Below are 18890 nucleotides of genomic sequence, written 5' to 3'. Positions count from 1 at the left end.
ATGCTACGCATCTAGGTTTAAATAATTGTTTTGATATGAGAATTAAATCTGATATAACACATTAATCATTGGTAAAAAGATTCATTTTTGCAAAATTGGAGAATTACATAAATGGAGCTAACCATTGATTCTAACTAAACAGTGATACCTTTGGTAAGGGAGTATTAAAAAAAGTAAGTGAAAACTCATTAATATAAGCATTAACAATAATTTAATAGTTGTAGTTTCAAAGAGTTTACAATAGTTTTTATTCTCAAGTTTACAAGTAGTGTTAACATTAGACAAATGGTTCTCAATCTTCTTGGTCTCTTAAAAATAATATAAGGACTCAGAATAGCTGTTTTTGGTGGGTTATATGAATTGAAAACATTTTAAAAGGTACATTCATTTTGCAAAATATTTTATTTTCAAATGCAGGCAGTTTAGCCTTCTGAGACTTACATACATAGGGAAAAAAAATGTTAATTCTGTTTTCCAAATGAAGAAGGCAATGCAGAGATTGTATTTAAGGTTAAATGACTTGTCTTAGAACCACAGGTCAGTAACTCAGAGATGAGATTTGAACCTAGGTATTCTGATTCTGAATGGCACAATTATGGGATAGTTACTAAATGAAGTAGTATCAGGAAGATCTCCTGGAGAAGGGAATGGCAAACCACTCCAGTATTCTTGCCTGGAGAATTACATGGACAGAGCCTGGCGGGCTACAAACCATGGGTCTCAAATAGTTGGACACAAACTGAACGACTTAACACTTTCACTTTACTTTTCATTGTCACTGTGACAGTTAAGTGCCCATGTCTAAAGTTAAGGTGGGTCTTATGAAAGGCATGCAGACAGCAGAAAACACTTAAATGTATTCTGCCTTTCCTTTGTATGCTTTCTGGCTTGATTCTGATGGGAATCTGCAGGCAAACTGTGTATTTAGGATTCTCAGTGTAAAGATGTGGGGAAAAAATGCAGAGGAAATGGCCATTAGTAGAAATGCAACATGTTAAGGAATATGAAGAGTTGAAAGAACATTTCCAAGTCAAAGAGACTGGAGGAAACTCTAAAAATGGTTTCAATGCAGATTTGCAAGGAGGTCTTTCCAAGAATTTGTCCTCAGCAGGAAATCCTTTGTGTCTTGTCACTTTAGCAAAGCTATGTTGTAACTAGCAGAGCTATATTATAACTACCCTTAAACCAGGCACCTGTCATGCTCTGCTTATCTTTGGCCCAAGCAGTTTTCACATCTTTGGATCATAAAATACCTTGCCTCACCTGCGATGACGAAATGAAGAATAAGTAACAGATGACCATCAGACCTCCTCCCTAGCTTCCCTTTAGTAATCTCATGGACAAACTCTATGAACAAACTTGTGAACAGGATAACATCTAAGGGACTTCCCTAGGAGTACAGTGGTTAAGATTCCATGCTCCCATTGCAGGGGGCAGGTGTTTGACTCCTGGTCAGGGAATTAATATCTCACATGATGTCCTGTGACCAAAAAAAAAAAAGACTGCCTCTAAAGAAAGATCACAAGAAGTCAACAAGACTACATGCAGTGGAGAATGGCAATGACTCTGATTCCTCATCTCAATGATTAACTGAAATTAACCAACCCCTTCTTCCCCCTTTATAAACCGTCATGGTTGAGCAGCATCTTCGGAATTGGTTTTGGCAGGGAGATTCAAGTCTATCTTCTCCCCAGACTGTCAACTTTCTGATCAAAAGCAACTTTCCTTTCTACCAACACCTGCTCCTCAGGTATTGATTTTCAAGTAGCAAACAGTTGGACCCGAGTTTAGTAACAGATTATGATGAAAATTAGTTAAGTTTAACATTAGTAAGTTTAACACAAGATAGTCAAGCCTCACAGAGCAATTTCATGTTCTTCTTGTAGTTTACCAGCAACACTGTTCTTTTTATGAGGAAATAAACAGACATCATTTTCAGAAATCAGCATTTTGTTAGATGGTAGGAAGGTAACTGGTACTTTGCCTCCAGTTAAAATGGAGGTGAGTTATGAAATTCTTTTGATGATAGAGAAATAGTTTGGTGAACCATGGAATGGAAACCATTTCAAACAGAGGAGCAGAAAGAAAATGTTTAATTACTAAAACCCCACTACATTTAGTCACAAATTAAATGCATAAAAAGAGTGAAATAAACTGGATAAATTTCCACTTCCTCTGTTAATGTCTATTTATATGTTAAGAAATTATCTCACTGATTTTGTATTTATTAACTTACTTGACAGCCTGGTAATCCAGTATCTCTGCTGTACAAGGAAAATGAGCCTCTCTCTGACGTTTTTCCTGTAAAACAAAGAAAGAAACTTTTTATATAAAAATCTTCGATGACTGACACACAATCAATTCAACTTCTAGACCATTTATGAGAACAAATGATAAACAAGAATATAAAACCCAATAAACAAAATATGAATAGCTTACTGCCGTTTCAGTCATGTGACAAAACGAAAAAAAAAATTCAAAAGAATGGGTATCTATACAGCCAACACTATGGTCCATATACCTACAAGTGAGCATAATGTTTTCCCATACTTGCTTCAGATTCAACATCTTCCCCCTCTCTCTCCAAAATTAAAACACTATCAATATAGTGCACATCTTACCCCAAGACTCAAAGGTAACCACTACCATAAAATTGGTATATGATTCCCATGTATATTTTGAATCTATTAGCATATATTTATGTACTCAAACAATACACATTACTATCTGTGTTTAATACATTTAAACAGATGGGATTACATGGTACATAACCTGAGATATACATTAAAGATAAGACATCTAGTTCATTAATTTTTGCTGCTATAAAATGCCCCAATATACAAATAAAAAGCACAGTTGATCTATTTTCCTACTGAAAAACAGAAAAATAGTTTCTACTTTTTCTGTTGTTATCATGAAGAGTGCTTAAATATCCTTGTACATATTGTATACATACAGAAGAGTTTCTCAGGATAGACACAAAGAAGTGGAACTGCTGGATTAAAGGATGAACACATTCAACTATGCATTATACCTTTCTCTGAAGTTTTCATGCAGATGTATACCCTTCCCAGAAAAGAATAAGAATTCCTGTTGGGATTATATCTGCAGTTCCAAAGCTGATGGCCAAGTGTCAGGAATGGTATAGGCCAGCTCTAGAGGGAGAGCAGATGTCCCAAAGTGCTGACAACTGACAGCAGTGCTAATTTGCTTTTTAATACACAGGAGCTTAGTAGGTTTAGTAAAGTGAATTTTCAATTAACGTATAGTTTTAAACCAAACGGTCTCTCACAAATAGACACATTGCTTAAAAAGATTTCTGCAAGGATCACAATTTGATGTTACTATCAAAGATGGCAATACAAATAAACAATGATAATGGAAGAGCTGATTCTTTTTCTCTGTTTCAAAGTATATAAAAAAAATAAATCTGACAAGTTACCTAAAATATTTAAAGTTACTGAGGCTATATGAACTTCACCATAACTGTACACTACACAATGAGATATTGGCTCGTGATTATATAAAACTATAGTTTATTAATTAAAAAAAACTCCACACGTAGTTGACATGCTCAAAATTGTTTACTGATATGGTACACAATTTTTTAAAAACTTAAGAGATGTATGTATTCATATTTGATCATTTTCACTGATGTATGCATGCTACTGACATACTCAACTGGCCAACTGATACAGAAATCTTAGAACTCTGAACTTGGCATCTACTGAACCTTTAGATACACAAAACAATTCTTGTAATAACAAAGCAAGTTATTAGAAAATACTTTAATAATTAAGGATATAATTTGTGAGCCCATTAGAATATGTCTTAAGATGCACTTACTGTTTACTACTGATGAAGTACCTATTACAGGCCAACACATAAAAATTATGTGATTTATGAAAACAGGTTAATTAATGTGGTTTATTTGCCTCATTCTCACCACCAAGTAATATGCTGTATATAAAGAATTTTAATTGGCAAAATATATGAAATTAAAAATGAAAACATCTGTAACTCTTTAAATATATCCTTTACAAGTAAGACTACTTATACAAGTCAAGATAATATTTTGCAGTTTTCGATTCTACATTTCAGCTCTTGTAACCTGCTTCACCAAATTCTTAAAGGATTATATATTTTCAAGTCTGACACATACCCTTCCCTGTTCAACCAAGATGATGTCATATACCTAGCAGGACAGAACTGGGAGACAGTAACATTTTAAACCAATACCATAAAGTTTAAAAAAAAAAAAAAACCAGACTGTTCCAATGACTTGTCATTCATGACAATACACAATCAACTTATTATTAGTTGAAATATTCACTAAGTCCTTTTTACCTTGCAAATTCTTCCTTATACATTATTTCAAACAGTAAAGACTTTAAACAACAACTGTTATACTTTCACTCAACTGTACTAGTAAGGATTTTTTTTTTTTTCCCCCAAATTTTTGAGGTGGACAAGGAAACAGAATGAGAGATATTAGGTCTTTTTTTAAAATAAAGTACAGATTTCAAATGCAATCTTAATATCTGTGTGGAAGCTACCCATTAGATAAAGACTGTTTAAAAATAATGTCAAGTTTTAAAATTTACTTCCTGTACCTATTTAAATTTCTAAACTTCTTTCTTTCACAGAGGATATTCAAACCAGAGAGAATGAAAGTCATTTAATATTAGCCCATAACATTTCAAAGTAAAGTCTCCTCTAAATAGGAAGTTGGGAGCTTGTTTTTAAAATGACACTTATCCTATTCAATGAGATTCAAAATGTAAATACATTTTTAGCTCACCTTTAACTTGTTAAAACTATTTAATTCTTAGGGACTTTAGAAATCTGGGTACTCCTGAAATATAACAACACGTATCATGTCTGAGATTTAAAAGGCAATAATCTTTAATTCTTACAAAATTACTTTTCACAAGAACACTCTTCAAGAATAAAATGAATCTTGTCTTTTTATTTTATCTTAGATGTCTGATAAAGAACAAAAACTTCTGAATACAATATAATAACTACTAGTAACAACATATATCTCATTTCCTTTGAAATACCTATTAAAAATATCACCAAGATTTTACTGAGATATTCTAGTAGAGGGGTTTGTTTGTGTGCAGGTATGTATGAACCACGGGCCTCTTTGGCATAACTATTCTTCATTTTTTTAAAAAATAATGCCATCTTCTCACTTTTTTTATCATAGTCTATTATTTCTTAAATTTATTTATTTTAATTGGAGGCTAATTACTTTACAATACTGTAATGGTTTTGCCATACATTGACATGAATCAGCCATGGGTGTACATGTGATCCCCATTTTGAACCCAGAACTACTCTTCAGAATAATGTTTTTAAAAGTACAAAGCAAGATATATACTATTAAAAGTAATCGAATAAGTTATTAAAATATTAAACAAATGTGCTGCATAGTAATACCTTATTAACACATTAAGTACATGATCTAGAAGTAGGCCTATTAACAATGGTAATTTCAAATCACAAATGACAATTTAAGATATCTGCAACAACTATATTATGCTATGAGAATATCTGTCCTTTTGGTGACAAAAATCATAAATACTATCAGGTCTGTTTTGCTACCCTCATTCAAGGAAATTCCTCATTAGCATTCCTCATTTAAGGAAATGCTAAATTTCACTTGGAGACTGGGAAAATAACAATTCTTTTCCTGTCCAAGTTCACGGATTTTGTTTCCATTTTGGAAACAAAATGGACTCACTTTAAGAACCCCAACACTAGTGGAAGAAAAACATATTATTGGAAGATATACATTTATATATATATTTGTATATCGAGCCCAACACATATTTCATAAATATTTTGTGTGCAAAAGCTTTTTATTTAGACTTGCACGGTATATTATACATTAATCAGCCTCAGTATTTTCTGACCCCAAACAGAAATGTTCAAGACATGACAGAAGATTTTGAATAATTTGGATAGGATTTATAACTACTGTTCAAGAAAAAGCAAATTACTGATTCAAGAAATTATTTTACCCAGGTGTTTGTGAAAGATATATAAACTATTAGAAACAGAAATCATTACTGTAACAAATTTTCTTGGATTAAAAAAAAAAAAATTCTAAGTCATCTTGTTCCCTAGGAATAACATACATGTTTTAACAGCGAGCTGAAACTCTCCACTGCTTGCCTAAACTCCAGAAACACAAACTAATGTTAATATTAGTTTATAAAGAACTCTTCAAAAGATCGTTTCACCTACATTCTTTTGGCACAGGACATAATCAGCAGTCAAGCTGAGGCTGAGAACTGACAGGCAAGTTTACCTTTCCATTCCTCCCCAGCCCAATCACAAATATGCAGGAGTTGACTAGATAGAAGAATCTGAGTTTGATGAATTCCATCAAACATTTATGGGTTAATCACTCTGAGAGACAGCCTGTGCCCTTAATAGGTGTCAACAAGCAGAAAAGCTTATAGCCTAACTGGATGAAAAACAAGTTTCAAAATTAAGGTCAGGTGTCTTGAGATCCAGATCCAAAACATACTGGGTGGGTTCTAGAGGAATGGACAGAGAACTGTCTGGGGCTGACAAAATCCATAGGCCTACTGAACAAGGAAGGAGAGTCATATTCAAACCTGAATGAAGTAATAGACACCATCTGGTAATACTCAGGGCTTCCCTGATAGCTCAGTTGGTAAAGAATCCCCCTGCAATGCAGGAGACCCCGGTTCGATTCCTGGGTTGGGAAGATCCGCTGGAGAAGGGATAGGTTACCCACTCCAGTACTGGGCTTCCATTGTGGCTCAGCTGGTAAAGAATCCACCTGTAATGTGGGAGCTAACTGGAGGAGGGCATGGCAACCCACTCTATTATTCTTGCCAGGAAAATCTCATGGACAGAGGAGCCTGGAGGGCTACAGCCCATAGGGTCACAAAGATTTGGACACAGCTGAAGTGATTCAGCAAGTAGAGATGAAACCACCCACCCATTTTACAGAAGGATCTTCTGAGCACAGAAGAAGTGTCTTCTGAGCAGGTGGCCCAATATAGCCTTTTAGGCAAGTGACTTTCAAACAAAAGGGGTCTGGGAAATAAGCTGTATTTTGCCCTACATAAAGCTTAAGCGTTGTCAGATTGGTTTTCACTTAGACCCAGATCACGCTATCTGTAGGCTGTGAGAACAATCAGTCTCAAGGATAAAAGCGATATGCACTGATTGAGACAAGTCAATCAAACACCTCAGTAAACTCTAAGGGCAGAGTTGAACACTTTTTCTTTACTGAAGGGCTGAAGAATGAAAATCTAGCTAATCTTGGGAGTTTCTAGTGTGGTGAGAACCAAATATAAAACAGAAGACCCCATCTTTCATTGTACAGACAGTCACTGATTTTTTTTTCAAAAGCAATTAAATGCTGTTTCCCCCTAATCAGCAAAAGAGAAAAAGGAAAAAAGGAGTAAAAAGGTACAGACTGAAAACACAAAACGGCAAAGAGACAAGGAAAGGTAAAAAGACACAACAAAAGAGAAACAAGGAAATGTGCCTTCCTCTACACCTCTACTGGAATTTAATTATGCCGCAACTGCAGTCCAGAATACACTGGCTTTTTTAAACAGTCATAGTACCTTGTTGGGCACGACTTAGACTTTTAAAAAAAGAAAGCTGAAACACTGTTAAACCAAGCCTTCCTATTCTGTACTTATACAAGTGATTTTTCTAGATGTAAACGCAGGATTCATTTCCTTTAAAAGTATTTAAAATTTCATCGTTGATTCGTCATATTACCTGAGCCTATCTGAATTTATGCTAAGTACTTGGAAGCCCCAGAAAAGAGAGGTAGGAAGAACAAGACCAGAAATATCTAACGCTTACTCCACTTCAAAAATTGAAGGCATGTCCACTCCCAGAGGAGTGGAGGAAAGAGCTGAAATGACAGGAATCCTCTTGGCAGGTCATTTATGTTGGTGGAATGAGCCACACCCAGTTTTGGGAACCCTGGTTTAAAAGGGTTCAGATTTTCAGCTGGGTAAAAGTAAACTCCAATTTTGGAAACTCCGTGAAGTGCAGGTGAATTAAAGGACACCTACATCATTTCTCAGTAATCGTGAATACTAAATAAGACCACATGATCTTTCCCAGGATCAGAGATTAATTTTTCAGTGAGACTTCAGAGGTTACCTAACTCCAACTCCTGCCCAAAGCAGTACTACTTTGAACATAAAGAGTGTCATTGAAAAAAAGGTCCATGATGATTGCTTTCTATTTTGTATCATTCACAGTTTAAAAATAACACTAAAAAGCCAAAGTGGGGGCTGTTGAGGGATAACACTCAGAAAATAGAATTTCCAACAGTGAAATAAAAACTGTGCAGAAAATAATACAACATTCCAGTTTTTCTTATTTGTAAAGAGATGTGTGGAACAATTAGCTCTTTTGTTGCAAATTTGTTTATTAATACAGAAGACCTAAAAATAGACATTTTTAGCAGTCAAGTTACTACTGGTGAATCACAATGAGTTCATGTTTATTGGACATTCAGGTATTTTACTGTAAAATGATCATTCACAATTTTGCTCACTTTTTTCCTATTAGATTGTCTTGCTGATTTGTAGGAATATACATATTTCACAAGACATTTTACTGTATCTATATATTTTACGTAGATTGCCCATTCACTCTCATAATGGTGTCTTTTGACAAACAGAAATTCTTCATTTTAACATAGTCCAATCTGTCCATCTTTCCCTATATGATTAACATTCTTTGGTGTGTGCGCTATTTAAGAATCTCTGCTATTCCAAGGTTAGAAATCTGTTTCTCTATGCTTTCTTTAAAAGCTTAATCTTTCACACACTTAAATCAGACTTTGGTTTTTGTGTATGCTGGTAGAAGGCCAAGGAACAACTTTTTTCTATTGGGATATCCAATTGACTTCAGAACTGCTCTACTGAAGATGACCCACATCTTTATCCTCCACTTTAGCCTCATCACTGGGGCTGCTGTGTGGAGAATACACTATGAGGGAGCAACTGTGAAACAGGAAGACCACTTAGAAGACTACTGGAATAAGCCAGATGAAAGCTAGGGATGGCTTTCATTGTTCTGACCAATGAGGGAGGTACTATTAAATCCCCATTTCACTAATGAGGAAAAATAATTTGCCCGAAGTCAAAAGAATTGAAAGATCTACAATGCAGGGTTGTTTGACACCAAATTCTTAACATTATTTTATACTACCCTACTTTCCAGTGGAGGTTTAGGACACACTTCTTATATTCTGATCATATATGCAGACACTTGGCAGATCCCAAATATATGATTTTTTTTTTCTCTTTTGAGCCCTCCAAGCAGCTTCTACCAATCGACTGATTTAGCACTGGATGTGAAATGTATTCCTAATGAAAAGAGGGACCAACAACAAATCATCTCCCAAATGACTGGCAGCAAAGCCCAACTACTCCCAAGGTTGGCTCTGGATATGAGAACAATGCAGTTATGCTGGTTTCACTCAATTGCTTTTAGTTCTCACAAAGAGTACATGATGATGTTACTCTTGCTTGAAGTGCCTTTTAGAAAAATATTTATTCTTTTCATGTCTTTCTGGGCCTCAGTTTCATATCTCTAAGAATAAACAAGTTGGACAATATTAGAGGTTGCATGAAAACATCCTGCAAGACTGTTCTGTGTGGCCAATGAGGGGATTTGTGTGTGTGTGTGTGTGTGTGTGTTTTAAATAATTTTAAAAAATCAATTGCTATGCCAGCCAAGAGAATACAACTTGTGGAACACTCCTGTTTGGGGGGATGTAACCAACTCCCTGAAGTTAGGTCTTTTAGGGAACTGCTCCACCTGCTGTGCTCTACAATTCAGGGCTGATTTTGCACTGAGGCCCACTTGCTCCAAAATATGTGACAGAGTATGGTGCGAAAAGCAAAGCACAGTCCTTCCTGGGAGACAGGGCTTTACTGCTGATCAGCTTGGGCTCATGAACTCTCCAGCTGCTTTGTTGAACCTTCCATAGAGTATGCAGCAGTGTAGGACTCTTCCACTTTCTCTTCTTCACTCTCAGTGTCTTGAGGTTGCTGTCACAATTTGCTGACCAGCTATTACATGCAAAGCACTGTGAAAGGTGCTTTACTTACACTGCTGGAAACACTGCTCATTTTATTTTTCATCTTACTAGATATCTTGTTAATACCAAGGAATCACTGAAGGAAGCTGTGAGATATGACAGTAAATTTTCAGGATCTCTCAATCTACAGGTTTCTAGAAACCTGCCCCAGTTGTATGTACTTTTTTCCTACCAATGCGTGCTGTCTCTTTAGGTGTATTTGACTCTTTGCGACCCTATGGACTGTAGCTCGTCAGGCTTCTCTGTCCATGGAATTCTCCAGGCAAGAATACTGGAATGGGTTGTCATGCCTTCCTCCAGGGGATCTTTCTGATCCAGGAATTGAACACACACCTCTTTATGTCTCTTGCATTGGCAGGCAGGTTTTTTACCACTAGCGCCCCATGTGAAAGTCACTCAGTTGTGTCCGACTCTTTGCAACCCCATGGACTATACAGTCTATGGAATTTTCCAGGCCAGAATACTGGAGTAGATAGCCATTCCCTCTCCAGGGGTCTTCCCAACCCAGGGATCGAACCCAGGTCTCCTGCACTGTAGGCAGATTCTTTACCATCTGAGCCACGGGAAGCCCAATAATATTTTTATGAGCAAACGACCACAGAAAGAGATATTATGGAAGATGTAGCTGGCTCAATATTTACTTCTGCAGCAGTTTAGTGAGTACTTGAAAATTTCCAACAAAGTTTAGTAATTTCAATGAATAAATACTACTCAAGAAATAATTGTAAATAGTTTCCCTATTTGCCTGAAAGCCAATATTATTTCAAGTTCATTCAGGCCTTCCGATTTACATTCAAATTCAAAATCTATTAAATAAAAAACTCCATCACCGTATCTTATTTTTTTAAAAAATCTTTATTTATTTGGCTGTGTTGCATCTTAGTTGCAGTATGTGGGATCTAGTTCCCTGACCAGGGATCGGCCCCAACCCCCCTGCATCGGGAGCTTGGAGTCTTAACCACTGGACTAACAGGGAAATCCTTATCTAGTTTCAATGAGCAGCATTAGACTATTTTTCTTAAAAGATAAAGGCTTAACCTAAAAAAAGAATTCCTGGATATGTCAAAAATTACCTAGATCAACACTGTTGTTCAGTCACTCAGTTGTGTCCAACTCTTTGTGACCCCATGGACTGCAGCACGCCAGGCCTCCCTGTCCCTCACCATCTCCTGGAATTTGCCCAAGTTCATGTTCATTGCATTGGTGATGCCGTCCAGCCATCTCATCCTCTGACGCCCTCTTCTCCTTCTGTCCTCAATCTTTCCCAGCATCAGGGACTTTTCCAGTGAGTTGTCTATTCACATCAGATGACCAAATTACTAGAGCTTCAGCCTCAGCACCAGTCCTTTCAGTGAATATTCAGGGTTGATTTCCCTTAAGATTGACTGGTTTGATCTCCCTGCTGTCCAAGCGACTTTCAGGAGTCTTCTCCAGCACCACAGTTCAAAGGCATCAATTCTTTGGTATTCTGCTCTTTACATTCCTGCTCTCACAACAGTATATGACCACTGGAAAAACCATAGGTTTGACTATACGGACCTTTCTGTCAGCAGAGTAATGTCTCTGCTTTTCAACACACTGTCTAGGTTTGTCATTGCTTTCCCACCAAGAAGCAATCATCTTCTGATTTCACGGCTGGAGTCACCTCCCACAGTGATTTTTGAGCCCAAGAAGAGAAAATCTGTCACTACTTCCACCTTTCCCCCTTCTATTTACCATGCAGTAATGGGGCCAGATGCTATGATCTTAGTTTTTTTTTTAATATTTAGTCTTAACTGACTCTTTCACTTTCCTCCTTCACCCTCATCAAGAGGCTCTTTAGTTCTTCACTTTCTGTCACTATCAACATTATGTTTCAAAATATTTCAATAAATACATCATGAGAGATTTTCTATATTTAGTTTTCAAAGAAACAATATAAAATCCTTACACAGGCAAATCTAAATATCTGGGCACAAATCTGAATTTGGTCACTATTCTATGAGGAGAATATCTTCCTCCCCCTTGGGTATCTTTGAAAACTCATTAATTACCTAACTCTTTTACATACAGAGACACTTTTCCTCTCTTCTTGTGGACGAACACTACCAAAACTGTCATTCAATTTGAATCATACTAACCACCTGGAGAAACACAAAATACTGTCCTACAGAACGGGAAAATCTGTAATGCCTTTGGGTATATCTAAGCAGAGACTTAGGAATTCTGACTGCTGGATTCATATCTTGGCTCTTGTTTCTCTCTCACTCAGTGAACTGGGCAAGTTACAAGTCACTGAACATCAATGGCCCCAACTCACTCTTTCAGTAAAGCCAGCTCAGTAACATGTACTTCACACAGTCCTGTACGATTTAATTAAGGCTTATAAAGTAGTTGCAAATTCTTATCTGAAAGAACCTAGCACAATGCTAAATATTATAATCACAACCTTCATTTTGGAAGCAACCTCTTTAAACTCACGGGAAGAAAAAAGAGCCTAAAAAGGAACTCAGACTAACAAATTTTTTTAAAGGGAAGGAAAGAGAGAGAGGGTTTTTAACATAAATGCTTGCCTATTTTCTTCACAACAATTTGTTTAAGTATTATTGGCTAACATTTGTGCCAAGCACGCTGCTGACTACATTGAAGATATTTAAATATCTAGTGCCAACAAGCACAGCTGCTGGACTCTCTATGCCCTCCTCTTGTTCACTCTGTGCCAAATTACTCACACAGCAATGAATGATGAGGCAGCAGCATAGGAAAACGCCAAGTGTGAGTGAGATTAGTGATAAACCAGAAGATCCCTACAGAGGTCAGTGATTAGCAAGTTCCCAGTTGTAATCACTTTTCTAACCCAGTCTTTACTCATCATTTTATTCCACCTTAACTCTGCATCAGCTTCTAGTGACAGGCATCAAACTATAAGTGTCTTCCCAATTAATCCTGCAGAACTGCTATGGTACCAATAAAGGATCTCATTATCCTTGATAAGAACACTGTCAGATCTGGGCAATTTGAACAGGCTTCAGAAATGACTTTTTGCAACTAAACCCAAGAGAAAGTAGTCCGGGACATAAACATTCACCAGTCCAGCTGTTCTTCCCATGCTCTCTATACCTCCTCCTAAAATCAGATTCACAAATTAAACAAATAGGCAAGGATGAGAGTTTGCTTTTCAGTCACTGGAAAGCTGGAAGAGAGAATATTAAAATGCAGGATTCAATATGAGAGGGTAGAAACTGGGACTGAATGAACACAGTAGAAAAAGAAAATATATTGATTAATTTTAGTCCCTTATCAAAACTTTCTGGACTGTTTCATGGTCCATTTCAGAATCCATATCAAGGTATTCACTACAGGTAGCTCAAAATCTAAACTCCACCTCTCTCAGAGATGTTACTTAAGAATTACCTATCTAAGTTGTATCTGAAAATATATTCATATCTATATTGCACTGTTGCTTTTCCTTAGATTCAGATTTTAAACGTGTTTCATTTCTCCAACCTCATGAAGTTTACAACTTAAATACAAAGATACTTCATTTTTTAAATAATCCAACAAATTATAGAAACAGGAATTATCTCTCTTCACCTTTGCCTGCGTTTCAGGAGAAAACATGGTAAATATGTATTCTCTAAAAACAATCAAGTAACCATAGTATCCTAATGTTTATTCCATTTCTTAAATGAAGAAGGATTCAAAATTATTCAATTGATGCTTTACAACTTTCCAGCCAATTCTACTGAGCCAATCCTTCAACACACCTCAATCTTGTCTACTCCTCTTACTCCAAAAATAAAGGAAAAAAAGGGAATCAGGTAAAAATCACATCACCAAAAAACTGGGCTGGGGGAAGAGAGAATACAGCATGTTATCAAATTATCTTGGTAATCACATACATAAATTTCTTACATATAGAATGATAAAACATTAAGCTCCTTATTGTTAATTCCTGTGATTTTCTCACATGTTTCTGTATTCTGGCTGTTTAATTTAAACCATGACCTTAACCAGGCAAGGTCAGTGTCTGAGTCTATTTTTTATGGCACCCAGGGACCAGAAGGCAGATGCCACTTGTTCAGGGAACACTGGTCTGGAATTCAAGAATTGTTTTGTTTGCATGCCAGGAACAGATTCTACTCCAAGGCTCTATCTATGGCATACAGCCACGTGGAGGCAGAGAGACAGTTTAAGAGAACCATGCTCTAAAATAGCAGATAATGAATGACTGTTAATTAGCTAGTTTCCCTTGACAGCAAGAAATGGAATTAAAAAAGAGGAACTAGTCAATGGAACTGCTACCATGTACCAACTATCTAGTCAGAAACAGGGCAGTGAAATGAAACTAGCACGGAAGTGAGAGCCAGGAGGGTCCTGTCTTTGTGTGAACTAGCAGTGTGACACGCATCTATCATTAAACCTCCCCAGGAATCAGTTTCTTTACCTAAATAAAGGAGTGGAGGTGGGACAAGTTTGGACTGGATGATCTCTATTTCAATAGCCTATGAAACTGACATCCTCATCTACTTTGCTATCAATCAGGCACTCTCTTCTGACAGAATGTAAATTTGGGTACTGTTGGCACTAAAAGGAAGACAAGCTGCTAAAAAAATTTAGGGACTTATGTAATAATGATGACATGCAGTTATAAAAATGAATTATATAGGCAGTTCATCATACCTCTGTTTAGTATACTTTGATGTATTTAGATAGTGAAAAGTTGGTATTTGACTGTAGGAAACTGAAGTTACTATACTCAGGATTATTAAGACTTCATCCTACTCAGATTAATAAAAACTAAATGGTAATATAACTTCTCATTAGGGCTGAACATTCTCCACCTATACACTGTAGGAAGGTAAACACATTTTGTACACCACAGAAAATGTACAGATATGAAGCAACCGAAAGGAGACTATTTTCTTGAAACAGAGAAAGCCTCAGATAAAGCCTTAAATCCCTTTTAAGGTCTACTAAGATTTAAATAAGGTTCTTGCTACATTTGGGTAACTAAGAGGGCAGAGTATGAGACATTTCAGTTTTCAGAGTGGCCTCCTGTACTGTAATTTATGGCCATCCTACCTTTGTCAAAAATCTGAAAACAGGTAAAGGTTTGCCTAATATTCTCAATAGGATATAATCCAGAGTTCATTTGTGAGTCAAACAACTCAAAATAAGTTTCTTTCAAACACTCTGACTCATAAATGGCTATACAAATCAATTTAAATTACTCACAGTATGTAAAACATTTGTTGAAGGGAGAACAAAGAAATTAAAGAATAAATGAAGTAAGGAAAATAAGTGGGGCTTCCTGGTAGCTCAGTTGGTAAAGAATATGCCTGCAATGCAGGAGACTCACTGCAATGTAGGAGAACTGGGTTCGATCCCTGTGTCAGAAAGATCCCCTAAAGAAAGAAATAGGAACCCACTCCAGTATTCTTGCCTGGGAAATCTCATGGATGGAGGAGCCTAACGAGCTACAGCCCATAGGGCTGCAAAGAGTTGAACATGACTTAACAACTAAACCACCAAAAGGAAAAAACGTAATAATGAAGAAGAGCAGGTATGGGGAAGTGGTGAAGAACAGAGACTCTGGATGCAGGATAACTAGGTCACTCCACTTCTTACTAACACTGTTACCTAACTTCTCTATCCCTTAGTTGCCTCAATGCTGTAATGGTATAATAAAATTTTACTTCACTGAATTTTTTGAGGATAAAATGTATTAACACAAAACGTGCTTAGAATAGGGAAAAACCCAAGCGCTAATTAAGTATGAGCTACTATTTTAAAGAAAAATATATTGACTAAAAGACCCATAATATTTAGGATATTTACATCCTAATATCCTATCTTAAATATCAGTGCTTGAGGAAAAAGTCTTAAATAGAGGAGAAAAAGAAGGTAGATTCCTGGGAAATAATTTAAATGGAACTAGTAGAAACTTTCAAAGGTTTTCAAAATTCTTATGCCTTTCATTTCATTCAGTCATTAAAAGCTAATGGCTTCACTCTTTCCTTAGTATTAATGAATGGGAAATTCTCTAGCACAATTTGCACACTGGGTCACAAACAATAAAGTTTCTGTTAACAACTGAATAAAGAGAACGATGCAGCAGAAAAAGCATGCAACGCATGAAAAAGGTGATAAAGAGTCTGAAGAGATAGGAAAGCATAAAAGGACAAACTACAATGGATTTTAACAGAGTGGTAGATTCTGCAACGTAGAGGATATGTGGTAGATGTAGTCCTTTACCTGCTTATTCCTTTTTTCTCAGGAGCTGGGGAAAATGGTTATGGGAGATTACCTTGGTTTTAAGACACTGGTTCAACAGAGCTTGGTTACTGTCTGAAGCTCATATGAGACAGAGAAGCAGACCATCTTTATTAGGAAAAAAGGAAGAATTAGCATTGTTGCACTGGAAGGAGGTTTACACAGTGTGTAAACAAATGTGATGCTTACTATAGACTGGATTTAAAACAGGCAGAGGAATCAGAGATCAACTGCCAACATTCGCTACATCACAGAGGAAGAAAGGGAATTGCAGAAAAACATCTACTTCTGCTTCATCTGACTTCATTTAGTCAAAGGCTAAAGCCTTTGGATCACAACAAACTGGAAAAATCTTAAAGAGATGGGAATATCAGATCACCTTACCTGTCTTCTGAGAAATGTGTATGCAGGTCAAGAAGCAACAGTTAGAAACAGACATGGAACAACAGATTGGTTCAAAATTGGGAAAAGAATACATCAAGGCTGTATATTGTCCCCCTGCTTATTTAATTTATATGCAGAGTACATCATGTGAAATGCTGGGCTGGATGAAATACAAGCCAGAATCACGATTTCAAGGAGAAAGTTCAACAACCTCAGATATGCAGATGATACCAATCTAATGGCAGAAAGTGAAGAGGAACTAAAGAGTCTCTTGATGAGGGGAAAGAGGACAGTCAAAAAGCTTGCTTGAAACTCAACATTCAAAAAACTAAGATCATGGTGTCCAGTCCCATCACTTCATGACAAATAGATGAAGAAACAATGGAAACAGTGACAGACTTTATTTTCTTGGGCTCCAAAATCACTGCAGACAGTGACTGCAGGCATAAAATCAAAAGATTTTTCCTCCTTAGAAGAAAGCTATGACAAACCTAGACAGAATATTAAAAAGCAGAGACATCACTTTGCTGACAAAGGACTGTCTAGTCAAAGCTATGCTTTTTCCAGTAGTTATGTACGGATGTGAGAGCTGGACCATAAAGAAGGCTGAGGGCCAAAGAACTGATGCTTTTAAATTGTGATGTTGGAGAAGATTCTTGAGAGTCTCCTGAATGGAAAGGAGATCCAATTAGTCAATCCTAAAGTCCATAAACCCTAAATATTCATTGGAAGGATTGATGCTGAAGCTACAATATTTTTGGTCACCTGATACAAAGAGATGACTCACTGGAAAAGACCCTGAAGCTGGGAAAGATTGAGGGCAGAAGGGATGAGACCATTGGATAGCATCCCCGACTGAATGGACAAGAGTTTGAGCAAACTCCAGGAGACAATGAAGGACAGGCAGCCTGGCATGCTGCAATCCATGGGGTCACAAAGAGTCAGACACAACTTAGCGAATAAACAACAACTACTACTTAAAGATTTTCATGTAGGGAAGAACCTATTCTTTAAAACATGTGCAAAAACACTATAAGTTAGAGAATACTGCTGCTGCTAAGTTGCTTCAGTCATGTCCGACTCTGTGTGACCCCATAGACGGCAGCCCATCAGGCTCCCCGTCCCTGGGATTCTCCAGGCAAGAACACTGGAGTGGGTTGCCATTTCCTTCTTCAAATTAGAGAATAAAAAAGTAAAAAACCTTTTTTCCAATCTTTTCTTTCTCTGTGTGTTTTGACTATTTACATTTAATGTGATTATTGATATGGTTGGATTTAAATCTACCATTTTTGTTACTGGATGTTTTCTATTTGTCTCATCTGTTCTTTGTTTTTCTTCAGCCTGCTTTTGTATCAAGTATTCTTTCTCGTCTCTACTACTTTTTTTTTTAAGTGTTTGTTCTCAATTTACAATACCTATCTTTTTTAGAAAATATTTATTTTTATAATATATAACTGTAGCTAACTATCTACTTTCATGTAATAGTGTAAGAACCTTGTGGCTTCCCAGGTGACTCACTGGTAAAGAATCTACCTGTCAATGTATGAGATAACGGTTCGAACCCTGGTGTGGGAAGATTCACTGAAGGAGAAAATGGCAACCCACTCCAGTATTCTTGCCTAGGGAAATTCCATGGACAGAGGAGCCTGGTGGGGCGGTCCATGGGGTGCAGAGAGTTGGATTCAACTGAGTGACTGAACACGTACACACATACATAAGAACCTTACACAAGTGTACTTCCAAAATCCTCCCTCCCATCTTTTGGGTAATTGTTGTTATATCTCTAGCTTTTATATATTTTATATATACTACATATAGTATTACTATTTTTGCTTAGACATATAGTTATTTTATAGTGTGATTAAAAATGAGGGGACACATGCCTTTTGTATTTATTTTTTACCATTTTTGGAGTCTTGATTTCTTTGTATAAGCCATAAACCAAAGCTGGCCTTCCAGTTTTTCTAAATACAGTTTTACTGGAATACAGCCATCATCTGTGGTGGCTGTGCTACAGAGGCAGAGTTGAACAGTTGTGACAGAGACTGTCTCACCTACAAAGCCTAAAATATACGGTATCTGGTGCTTGACAAAAAAAAAACTGGTGTAGATCTAAGTATCTGCC

General features: G+C 36.7%; 1 protein-coding gene across 2 annotated transcripts in view; it reads right to left on the bottom strand.

The window, feature by feature from the left end:
* Positions 1–18890, bottom strand: part of TCF12 (transcription factor 12) — a 388964-nt gene that overhangs the window by 115687 nt on the left and 254387 nt on the right. For both annotated transcript variants that reach the window (XM_068964717.1, XM_068964719.1), the window contains exon 6: positions 2237–2301. In XM_068964717.1, the coding sequence (XP_068820818.1) occupies positions 2237–2301 (65 nt within the window). The remainder of the gene's footprint in view (positions 1–2236; positions 2302–18890) is intronic.

The sequence above is a fragment of the Capricornis sumatraensis genome, chromosome 2 (genome assembly GCF_032405125.1).
Source record: "Capricornis sumatraensis isolate serow.1 chromosome 2, serow.2, whole genome shotgun sequence".
Lineage (NCBI taxonomy): Eukaryota > Metazoa > Chordata > Mammalia > Artiodactyla > Bovidae > Capricornis > Capricornis sumatraensis.
This window is presented reverse-complemented; position numbering and strand designations above follow the sequence as displayed.